The sequence below is a fragment of the Acanthisitta chloris genome, unplaced genomic scaffold, assembly GCF_000695815.1.
Source record: "Acanthisitta chloris isolate BGI_N310 unplaced genomic scaffold, ASM69581v1 scaffold33240, whole genome shotgun sequence".
In the NCBI taxonomy this organism is placed as follows: domain Eukaryota; kingdom Metazoa; phylum Chordata; class Aves; order Passeriformes; family Acanthisittidae; genus Acanthisitta; species Acanthisitta chloris.
In genome coordinates, this window is record NW_008650478.1 from 28313 (window position 1) to 40611 (window position 12299).

The 12299-nt window shown below is 41.8% G+C and overlaps 1 protein-coding gene across 1 annotated transcript in view; it reads left to right on the forward strand.

Annotated features, from left to right (window-relative positions):
• Positions 1-12299, forward strand: part of PDIA5 (protein disulfide isomerase family A, member 5) — a gene marked incomplete at both ends in the record, with an annotated part of 56438 nt that overhangs the window by 17494 nt on the left and 26645 nt on the right. The window contains 4 exons of the mRNA XM_009085233.1: positions 75-120; positions 6195-6287; positions 7551-7611; positions 11342-11409. Coding sequence (XP_009083481.1) covers positions 75-120; positions 6195-6287; positions 7551-7611; positions 11342-11409 — 268 coding nt within the window. The remainder of the gene's footprint in view (positions 1-74; positions 121-6194; positions 6288-7550; positions 7612-11341; positions 11410-12299) is intronic.

The window sequence follows — 12299 nt, forward strand, 5'->3', positions numbered from 1 at the left end:
TGAGGAAGAGCAGCTGTATGATTTCCAGTAATGCTTCTGTGAGTTAACACTATTCCCCACTCCTTGTTCAACAGGGATGGTGCATTTCATACTGCATATAACAGAGCGGTCACATTGAAGGTAAATTTAAATGCTTCATTATTATTCTTTGGCTTTGCTAGATATGGGTGAGACAGTTGTGGATTAAAAACAGGTGTTGGTACTTTTTCATGCTGAAAGGCATGAAAGGGAGGGGGTTAATCTTCATAAGCAGCTGTCAGAATGACCTAAAGGTTTTTGTGTGCATACATGTCTGCCAGCTACAGATCTGGGAAAATTGTGTATTATCTAAGAGACTGAACCCATGTTGAACTCTAAGGTAAATTGTAAGTTAACTTGCAGGCTGGTAACAAAATAAGTATTTTCTTGTTTTGATTGCAAGGTGCTCTTAGTGGTAGTATAACTAGAAGTGTTAGCTGATACTGCATTTTGATAGGGAGTTCTCTGAGGTTCTTAGATTGTGTATTTATAAACTTTCAAGAGAGCTGAGTGGCCTTATCTTTTATCAGATTGTGGAACCAGAGTTCCTATGGATGTGGTATGAGTGCATCAAGCATAAGACAACCTTTCTTTTCCTCCAGCAAATCTTAACAGAAAGCAACATACTATGAGGCCAAGGGAAGAGAGAAGACGTGAAACATGAAATGAATGTGTAGATCTTGGTGATTGTTGAGATGAAGTAAAAGCACAGTGAGCAGGCTGAAAGTGTACAGCCTTCCTCTGCAAATCCCTGGTGAAGCACTGAGAGTATCCTCACGTGACACTACAGCCTTGCTGTGACTCAGCTTCCAGAAATCACTCTGTCCAGCTCTGACGCTCAGTTCCCATTTCTCTTCCTCCTCCAGCAAACCTGGGCTCTGCACCATCATTGGTCTTGTGGAGCCTTGATGACATCACCCAAGGTTGACATAATTCCGTGTACTTCCCCTTTCTGGATTGCTCAGTGGGTTGCCCTGTAAACCTGTGGGAGATGCTGTGTGAACCCGAGTCTGCCAGAGTGGCTGTTACTAAGCATGTGTGCTCTGGACCTTGCTTTTACAGCCAGAGTTGTAGGGTAGCTGATGTGTGACTGTCTTGGAAGTGTGCCCTGACTTGAATTTGTTCAGCTGGCACTTGGGGCTGTCATGCAGGATTTGCCTGAGGTGGGAAGAGTAGGGCTGTATATCTTCCCATCTCCTGCAGTAGAAATCTTGCCTGGCACTAGGAAGGGCAATGTTACATACCCAACCTAGTCAGCAACTGCCTGAAGCTGCTTCTGTACTTAGTGAGGAAATGCAGCTGGTGGGTTTATTTTGCCCCCTTCTTGTTAGGTGGTTGGGTGAGGGAGACTTGCTAGTTGCCTAAATTTGGGTGGTTTGAACAATACATGACATGTCTCTCCTGTCCCCATAAAGTGCAGCATCCAGTGCATTAGTGCTGTCTCTCTTCCTTACGGATCAGATCAAGTGGAAAGCACCTGCAGCACTCCGGGGAGCTCTGGGCTGAGAGGCAATCATAGCACAACAGGAACCAGATCATTTGTTCCTTCAGTTGCTGTTTTGTGATGAGCATTTCCCCTTTCCCTTTTGCCCTGCCTGCTGGGGAGAAGGAAGCAGCATCCCATGGACAGGCATGTGGGATTCCAGTGTCAGAGGAGAGGGGTTTTGAAGCTCCCTCACTCTAGGGGCTCTAGTCTTTCTTAATTTAACTGCCCCTGTGAAACCAGCCAGTAATGATTTACAGCTTGGGCAGAGGATCAGAGCTGGGCAGTGGTCAGATAACTCAGCTGAGTGTTTGCTCTTTCTGCTGCTCACAGCTGCCTGAATATTTTCTGTATTCTTCCCTCTGTACTACTTCTCCCTGTTTTCTTCTGTTGAGCCAGTGACCTTTGTTTCTCTCTCTCAGCTGTGTTTGTCAGGAATCTCCCAGTACATACAAACAGTGAGCAGCAGAGCAACCTGATTGTGTAGGGTGTCATATTCATTTTATGGACAGGTGGACACACTGAAGAACAGGGAGATTAAAGGATTTGTTTCACATCATTCAGCAAACTTATGGCAATAAAACTCAGATCGTCTTTCCAGGCATCCAGTAGACACATTAATGTATGTATGACATTTTGGAGAGTGATGGACACAGCTCTGAAGAACTATAAAAGGATTCTTCTGAAGTAATCAGCAATTTCATAGATGTGGCTGATCCAGCTGATAGCGTTCTCGGGTTTTTAAAGAAAGCTTTTCATTTCTTGAAGTAACTAAATCCTTATGTAATTAGCAGAGATGCCCTTGTGGGTTTACTGTTAGAAAAATGAGGAATAAAGGATAGCTCAGTGTTCACAGTGGGGGAAGTTAGTTAGCAGTCAGTAGCTCCTGCTGAGACCTGTGTTAGGATCTGAGCTGTTTTGGGGTATCTGGTAAAGGTGGATGGAATGCAAGAGAAAAAAGCTCAATGATGAAAAATTATTAGGAATAGTTTTAAAAAAATATTTCTAATTTTCTTTGCAGAAGGACTTAGGCTCTCAGAGTACCAAGTGGCTTGTCAGTGTGAAAGGTGAAAGTAGGATCTTGGGGGGCAATGAACTTGAGAGGGGAGGAAACTCCAGCTATGCTGGAGCAATGCAGATTGTCATAATGGGTTTTGAATGGCCAGCTGGACAGTGGTTGGCTTGAAAGTATTAGCCCTGTAATTGACAATATTTAGAAGTCAAATAATTAGGAAAGGAACAGAAAACAGAAAAAGAAATGTTATTCTACCATCTTGAGTCTGTTGGACTTTATCTTGTATGCGATTCTGGTTGTTCCATCAAGTGAAAGGTGTAGGAAGTACTGCAGAAGGGCAGTGAGGCTGAGCAGAGGCACAGATGGCCTGAATATTTCCATGAAGATTCTTGGGCTTGGAAAAAAAGAAAAACTGGAGAAGATTCCAAGAGATACTTGTGTAGCTTAAAAAAGGGAGTGATTACCTCTCTTTTCCATTTATTTTTCTTTTTCTCCAAACTTGGGTACAAACAGTGGCATTTTGGGATGGCTGATTTGAAACAAGTAACTGCAATGTTAAAAAAAAAAAAAGAGTTGTGTTGTTGTTAAAGCCAAGAATTTAGGAGTCTTAAAAACAGTTTTAGATAGTCATAAAGGATAGATCCATTGATAGTTAGCAAGCACAGAGGTCCATATACAACAGCTGGTGCAGAGTCTAGAGTCCATAAACTTTTAATGACTTTTTGTCAGAAATGGAGAGCATACACCAGTGTATGCTATATAAGAATGGTGGTAGTATTTTTTCCCCCCAAGTATCTGTAGTCATCTGCTGTTGGATCCCTAAGCTTAGATCAGTCTTTGATCTTACCTGGAATGTCTCTTCATATGTTTCTTTAGCCACATCATGTCCTAATCCTCACTAGTGCCATAAGACCTGTATCCAGGCTAGGTTTATTACATGGTGAAGCCTTTTCTGGAGTATAAAGTACAGGCAGAGTTTTACCCTCCTCCTAAAATGGAGAAAACTCATTAAAGTACAGATCTGCTCAGTACTAGCAAAGGGAATAGGCTAACCCAATAAATTGATCTTGCTCTAAACTCTGAATCCTTTTCAAGTTTGCTGTTGTAAGGAGAGTGTGTGTGTGAAATCGAGGCAAGTCTTTTTATTAGCATCCCTACTGCATGAGACTTCAAAGAAGTGAAAAGTACAGGGATGTGTTTCTGTATGTTTTTTCCAGGTTAAATCCTAGGTCCATATATATGATCACCAGCTTTTCTGTTAAAACTTGCTTGTTCTTAGCAGCGTAGGCTGGATGAAGCCCTGTCCTGTATTCTGATGAATTGCTGTTTGAGGTTCAAAGCTGTCACAGCAGTTTGGGCAGCAGGTTAGAGCCCATCGTGGCTCTGTCCATGCTGTGGGGTCAAAACGGGTCCTGACAATATCACAGCAGGGCAGGAGCTTAGCTACTTCTACAACATGATGGTTGCTGTGGTCTCTAACCCAGCAGCCTGGGGACCACTGCTTTTCTGTGATTAGAGTGTGCTGTGGTTTGTTTGGGTGTTATTCTTCCCTGGTGAAAGTAACACAGGAAGTTCTCTTCGCTGCATAGAGAAACGAGGGCAAGGCAATGTGCTGCCTGCTCCTGCCAGAAGACATTACACATCCAATTCTTTTTTGTCTTGGCTGAGAGGGAGAGGCTGGATGAATTAAATCTCTTTAATCCCCCATCCTCTAACCACATCTGTTTCTACATGACTGAACTTGGCATGCAGGAATTCTTGAAACTAGCAGAGTCAATTACACTCATTAGCTGTTTAAAAGGTTGACCCTTCTCTCCTCCCCTCCAGTGTATAGTTGAGGTCTGTGCAGGCTGAGAGTGAGCAGAACTTGATGCAGCTGTCTCAAAGGTAGAACATCTCTGCTGTTTTGTCCTCTCCTTTCCCCACATATTAGTCGTCTTAGGATGTCATTTGGGATGTTAGTGCCTCTAGGTTTAGAGCTTTTTACACTGTGACTCCATTATAGATTACATGATTTTGTTTATTTTTTTCCTAGCTAGATCCTTTCTCTGCTAATGCCATTTAAAAAAAAAATTTCTTCTGGAAGTGTTTGTGGTCCTAACACTACTACCTCACCCCTTAGGTCTTCTTACTGTGTATATTAGCTGCTTTCCTTGCTGCTTGGTGACTGATACATGCTGCTTCTTGTGATAAGACAAATCTCTTCAATATTAGCTGTGCAAGTAGACAGAAACATAAATGGAATAAATGGATCCTGCTGTAAGCTCTGAATCTTCACAAGCCTTACAGTACCAACTGAGATGCAGGAAAATGAGCTGAACTCCCCTCTGTCAGTGTTGGGATGTTGTACCACAACAGCCCTACCAAAGGCAGAGAGGCAGCACAAGTGTCTCTGAGACTATCCCAGCAACATGTGTCACCAGGTGTGCTGCTAACCTGCTCTTGAGAAGGTGGAGTACACTCTAGGCTTTTAGATAGATATTCTCAGTGTGTGTTAGTATATACTCAGCTCTGTTCTTCAGTCATGGGCTGCTTCGGAAACATATTGCATGGGCTGAAAAGCTTTAATGAAGGTTTCTTTGCTCCAGCTTCAAGTGCTGTAGCAGCATCATCCCCTCACTCTTATGCTGAAGGAAGCTCCTCAGGGACCCCTCACTATGTTTCTGATGTGGCAGAGGTCCTGTCTGGAAGTGGATACCTACAAGCAATGCCATAGAGAAAGAAATGGGGTCAATCTGAGTGGTGAATGAACATGGAATACCAGGTATTATGTTTCCTAGAGCACAGACATCTGAGGGTAACAGTGATGAAGCCTGTGCTTCCATGTACGACTGGAAATGGAGGGCAGTGTGACTGACAGAATCCACAGAGAGCTTGGGATTGACTTAAGTGGGATGGAGTTTCTTTCAGACTCAGGCTGAAAGTAGAGAGTATTTCCTTACGATAATGAGAGTGTCTGTGGTTATGTGTCTGTTGGGTAAAGCAGTTACAGAGTATGTGTGCAAGTGTACTCAGATTGGTGAGTGTGGGAGCTGAAGAATCGTATGGTCTAGTACTTCCTACTTCTCCTGTCACATTTGCTTCTTACTCTCTTACTTACAAACCCATTGAGCTCAGTTTGTAGGTAGGTGGGTCATAGAGGGAACTACTGGTAGATTATTCTTCCTTTGACCACATAAGCAGTTAGATCTCTAAGTGTGGAGTTCATTGCGTTTGCTCACAGTGAGTATCAGTGTGCCCTCCAGCTAGTCCTGTTGGATTCGAAGGTTACTCAGATATGGTGAAGGGCATGGGAACCTGACCTCTACATAAAAAGGAATCTTTCCTGCTAACCCAGGGACTAGCTGTGAAAGATCTGGTACCATTGAAAGAGCTCTCTGAAGGATCCTTGAAGCTATTGTGTCTGCTGGACCATGTTCATACTGTTTTCCTCAGTTTTATAGTGCAAGTAGGAACTGATAAGTTGGAGTATCAGTTATGAGGAAGGTATACACCCATGTATCACTTGGTTCTGCAATAGGAGATTTATGCTAGTCTGCATCAGATCACATGAGTGTGTGAGCAGAAAGGCAAAGGCACTAGTTGGATGGGGTTTGCATGGCAACATGGATTTGAGATTGGATGGCTTGTAGTTTCCATTCTTTTTTCTTTAAAAACTTTTTCCCCTGTTTGTTACAGTCTATGGTGGCCTTTCTCAAGGATCCAGAAGGTGCTCCACTGTGGGAAGAGGATCCAGAAGCCAAAGATATTGTGCATGTTGACAGTGAAAAGGTACAGTATCTGGATAGATGTTCTGTATGTCTTATAAATATATGGGATGAAGGGAGTGTGTATGTTTGTATTAACCCTTGATGAGGCACCATTATTTCCTTTCTTTGGAAGGGAAGTTTAAAGGCCCCCAACTGTTCGAAGTGATTTTACAAAGTTTGTGGGTTGTGATAACTGTAAAGTCCCCTGCTTGCCACCTTCCTCTCCTCTATATTTGGCTATGTTAGTCTTCCAGCCACACAGCAAGGGTCAGAGCATAGTGGATGGTGTGGTGGAAGAGCCCCATTTTGTTTTAGGGAAGCGTAGCAGCTTGCAGGATGCAGTCACTGCAGAATGCAAGTAGGAGGTAAAATGCTGCTCTTAAAACTGCAGGTTGTCATTAAATCTTGGATTCCCTCATGTGCCTGAGGTCAGGAAGTCTGGAGCAGGAAGAAACAGGATCCGGATCTTGAGGGATTTAACCTTGTACAGTAACTGTTCTCTCAGTGATAAGCGAGAAAGCAGCGAATACAATGAAACTGCCTTAAAAAGGCAGTGCCACCACAGGGTTACCCATTATAGTCTCTCTAATATAATCATCTTGGTCTTTTGTATTAGTTTTCTAGTCTATAGATTTCTTAAACTTTAATTGATTGGACTCTAGCTGGTATTTTGTAAAAGGCTTTTTCAATTTTCTAGCTTTCATTTTTAACATTAGAAATGGTTATTTTGACATTCAGTTTTTGTAGGAAGATTAATTTTTAATGTTCACCCTCTCTACTCTATTACAAGACTTCCAAGGGTTGCATTCAATTTGAAAACTTCATCTGGTTTCTCTATCATGCTGGTACTGAAAAGTCTTTTCTTATGGCTTCTCATAGCTTTGGCAAGGTTTCATAGTGTGAAAACTGAACTTGTTTTGTTATTATTGAGTCTGACTTTTTGAATTACAGTATGGATTTTTGGATGTGTCAGGGAAGAAAGATTCTTCCAGTCAGAGATTCTGCAGCAAGAATGAACTAAACTGTGGAACTTCCCCATCAAAACAGTGAAGATAATGGTCCAGGATTTTCAGCAGATATTTGAATCTATAATACGTTTTGTCGTCTCCTTTCAAGTTAAAATTGAGAAGAAGGAACTGAAGTATTATCTGTTAGGATAGATGATCCCTTATTATTATTATCCTATATTATATGACTGCATATATTAATTTTAAGTTGTAGCACAAATAATAAGAGGCTTCATTGGGCATAAGTCTGTTTTTGTGTTCCTTGGTTCATTCACTAGGAATTGAGAAGGCTTCTGAAGAAGGAAGACAAACCCCTTCTGATGATGTTCTATGCCCCATGTAAGTAACGCTCCTGTCACCTCTCTCTCTTCTCCACTGAGACATGGCCAAGTCTGTCTAGCAGCTTTACCTGTGTGAAGCTTAACATCTTGTGCTGCTCTGTCTGTTCGTCCTCAGGTTTTCCCTGGTTGTCCATTGCTTGTATCCTAATCTTGACTCTTTCTCTTGTGATGATGACTCTTGTTCAATGTTCTTTTAAGCAGCTGCATTCTGTAATTTTTCTACCAGTTGTCCCTTCCAGTTTTGTGTTGTGAAAGACAAACACTGTATGTCAGAGTGCATGAGTGTTCACACACCTGCCTGAGTGTGTGAGTACAGTCCTCTGCCCTGGACCAAGCTCGAGGTGCAAACAAGCATTGCACGTGATTTTTGCTTTTGCAGTTTGGGCCATAGCATAAGACAAGCTGGTTCCACATGAGCAACAGATATCTGGAGGAGGCCATGGAGTTGTAAAGAATGGCCAATGTATTTGTTATTCCTAGCTGCAGGCAGAGAACAGTGGTGAGGTCAGGAATAGGAACACCTTTCTCACTCCATCCAGGAGGCACCCTGGGTGTTCTTTCCAACATTGGCTGGAGTAACTTGAATACAAGTGAGGTTTCAAGAAGAAAAGAGAACATTGGAATAATTACATTTCTTTTGTGACCTTGACCTTGTATTGCTGCTGTCTTGTCATTGCATTGGCCACTTGTTCCTTAATCTTGCAGATTTACAACTACTTTTTTGTGTTTCCTGGTGACTGCTGCACCAGAGGCTTTCCAGCTCTTCAAAACAAGATAGTATTGCACTGGAGTTGTTGCTCAGTTGGAAAGCAGGGGAGCCATGAGAAGGGAATAAATGTGTGACCTAAGCTAGAAAAGCATCCCAGCACTGCCCTGATAGGGAAATTGATGTTAGGTACCACTGGCAATTTGCTGGCTGATTGTGTCCCATGGCAGCATTATCTGGTGTTTCTCAGTGTATTTTCTCTTGTAATAACTGCCTGAAATGCCTGTCTACCTTTTTTAGGCTCACCCGAGTACTGCCAAGATGGCCAGAATTGTCCAGTACCAAGTTTGATAAACACTAAGAGTTTTTCTATTAATTAAATCACTTGTAGCTCTGTGCCTTCAGACTCTGCAGCAGTGTGGTCCTGTGTGGCCTGGCATGGTGTGAGGTTGTTCCCAGTCACTACTGCTGCTTTAACATCAGCAGGAGATGATATGCCTGCTCTGCTGTAAATCGCCCCTTCGGGGAGAGTTCAGCTGCAGAGTGCTCTCACAGTTTACCTGTATCATGAATAATTGTTTTCCACAACTGAGTCTCTTCCTGCAATGTGCCTTATCTAACCCTTCGTTCTCTTTGAACCATTCCCCCTGAAACCCTCCTCCTTCCAGTTTCTCTTCTTTTGAAGTGGCAAAACACCTGCTAGTTTTCAGTGCTATAATACTTTTGCTGCTTTCTAAACTGCTGTGAAGGAAGTCTGCTTGTAAGTTTTTTTCCTCCCCTCTGATTTCTCACTTTGTAACTCCCTCATCTTTTATTTAAGACACAAGACCTTCCAACTTGTTTCTTGTTAAATTCTTCTTTTCTTACTCCTTTACTGGAGACAGAATACATCCATCAGTTGCATTGAAACACTGGCTTTGGGCAGCTGGAGTTACTGGTTGCATGCAGGTCTTAGCTTTTGTAACTGGGAGCAGCAAACCAGGATGGGTCACTAAAGGAAATTCTACTTTTCTTTACCTGTATGGGGTGGCTCAGGGAGGTCTTTGGCACGAGAGGACATCAGGGGCTTTGTCTGGGAAGCTATGGGGAAGACATCTGCCTGATTTCTCTGTTTTGTTGGAACCAAGGGCTTTAGAATGACTGTGGCAGATTCATAGGAAACTGGCTGTTTCATTACATACCAGTGCAAAGGGAGATGAAAGCAACTGCAGACTTAAATGTAGTTTCTTTAATATTTCAGGAATGCTTGGTCTGGGTAAAATGACTGAGAGCAAAGGCATTCTTTCCTCAGGAGATATTACCTGCCATTTGGAGACCATTCACTGTACTTTTAGACCTATATTATAAAGTCAGACAGCACTAAAGGTGAAAAATTAGGTATACTTATCGGCATTCAGATTTATTTGTACTTAACTCTGTCAAAGAAGAGACCTCTCCTGCAGGAGACAGTCTGGACTTGGCAACAAAAAGGAGCTGTTTATAACATCATTGAAAACAGGGCTTTAAAAATAAAGGTGTTAACTAGTGGAAAAACTAATGTGTATTTAATTAAGCTCTCTCTTTTGAGACAAAATAGAAGAAGAAAGAACAGAAGAAAATGAGGGTTTTTGAGGTTACCCTTTTAAGTCTCTTGAGGGGTATATGTGGCTTGACAGCATCATGAACAATATAACCCAGAAATATGTGGGCAGGAGAGGGTGTGCTGAAGTGGCTGTGGGAGCAGCAAGTTTGAGGCAGCAGCAGAGCTGGGATGATAGGGGTGATGGCTGGTGGGAGGAGGCTGGTGTGTGCCTGTGCTCCAGAAGGCATTCCAGGGAGCAGTAAGAAGGTGAAGAGGGGAAGATAGGAAATTCTGCTGTGAGAGTTCAGGCCCTGAGGCTTCTGAGGAGAAGAAAGAGGATCTAGAAGATGGTGTTAACAACTCACATCTTTTGATGTCTGTCCAGTGGTTTGGATGAAGCTGCAAGACCTCAGTAGGCCTTAAATGAGTGGTCTGTGCCCACCGAGAAATTTTCATTTTGACCAGCACTAATTTAACAACGTCACTGTCAATTTGAGCAGAGAGATCAAAGGTGGAAAGACCACAGGAACAGCAACTCTTTCCTCTGATTAAAGGGTGTTCTTTCCAGGCATCCTGATGTGATCCTAAACAAGTGGCTGCAAAATCTCTTCCTCCTTTCTGGAAGATCTTTTCAAAACTCTTGTCTCTTCACTGGAACAAAAATGTTGACTACTGTCCCGTGGTAGACCTGAGAGTTTCCACAATAAGTGTCTGGGGTGCTTGGCTCCAGCTTCCTTTCTTTCATGCTGTCTGCACTCCTCTCCCTCCCCATCTGCATGCACGGATTTTACTTGGCAGGAGTGAAAACTGCTGCTTACAAGGTGATTTACTGCTAATCTGCTTAGCACTGCAGAGCGTCATCAAACAGCTCTTAGCACACTCCAGCTATACACTGGTGGTCTTCCTCACTCCCCGTTTGTCTTTTCCACAGTGTGTTATTGTATCTTACAAAGGCTGTTGCTTCTGAGTTATGTCTTCTCAATTAACAGTGCACTGTTTAACACTTGATGTCTGTGTAATGTGTTTAGGAAATGCATCTCAGATTGATTTCAAAGCCCTGTTAAGCTGAGATGAATCTAAAGTACCTCTTCTTAAAAGACAAGAAATGCACAAAGCTTTTGGTTTGAGTTCACAATTATCACATCTTCTGTTGACTTTTGATATGTGTATTTATCTTATGTTCTCCTCTGGGCTCAGCTCAGAGCCTGAGGAATATAAGATGATGTTACTCTTTTCAAACTGCGATGAGAAATGAGTATGAAAATGAAGAGCATGAAAAATGTGCAAAAATAGAGACTTGTAACAAGAAGTAACATCCTTAGAAGCTAATAATCTAATAATTAGTGAAGCAGAGAAAGAATTTTGAGTTTAATTTTATCAATATTAAAATATTCATATACTTTGGAACATAGGCTGAACAGAGTTGTTGGCATATTACTTACACAATTTCTCTTTTATCAGGGTGTGGTGTTTGTAAGAGGATGATGCCATCTTATCAGCAGGCAGCCACAGAACTGAAGGGTAAATATGTAAGTGAGAAGATAAGATTTATATGAAATCTCAAAAATCCTTGTAACTCTTGTTTTATTAGTATTTAAACCCACAAATATTTATCAAATTGGAGACTTCTTAAGCAAGTCAAAACAAAACAGAAATGAATTGCTCTATTCCAGATCCCTTCAGGGTTCTCTCTCTTGGTTTTTATTCTTTTAAAACTTTGGAGAATGGAGCATTAATTCACTTGCCCTTTAGATCCAGTGTAGTTCTTGCCATGAAGAAACAGGCTCTAACACTATGTAGATTTATGTTTAGCCTCTAATTTGTGAGTTTGTAGACCTTTTGAACTCATTTTGGTAAAGAGAGAAATGTTTGCTATAATGGGTTTGATTAGCTTTTTGGGCTGATGTTTTATAGCAAGGTCAGGGATGGATGCCCTTATAGCAATTATTAATCCACTGTTTTAGTGGAGAATTATAGGGTTATGGGGGGGAGATTTCCCTGCCTAAGCTACTGGTCACCCTCCTAGCCACTAAGCATTAATAATAGAAACCTACAGTTTTACTATAGCTCCATCAAGGTTAGCATTGATACTGGATTGAAATGAAAGTAAATTTGGACTGTGATAAAGTCCATCAGCAGCAGTCACAATGATTTAGTTACCTGTTTGTACTAACAAGGTGTATTGATCTCTCTGAGCAAGTCAAAGGCACTTCTCTAGTCGAGGTTTTATAATGCGCTTAAGGTATAATTTATATGATGCCAATAATACATGAATGACAAAGAAATAGGATTGTTGTTTCATGGCTTTAGCAGGATTTGGTTTGATCCTACCTATTGGATCATTCACTGTAGAATTTACAGGTTTCCTTGGGAGGAAAAGATTAAGCAGTGCAGTTCATTGCTAGAGCAGCTCTTGCCA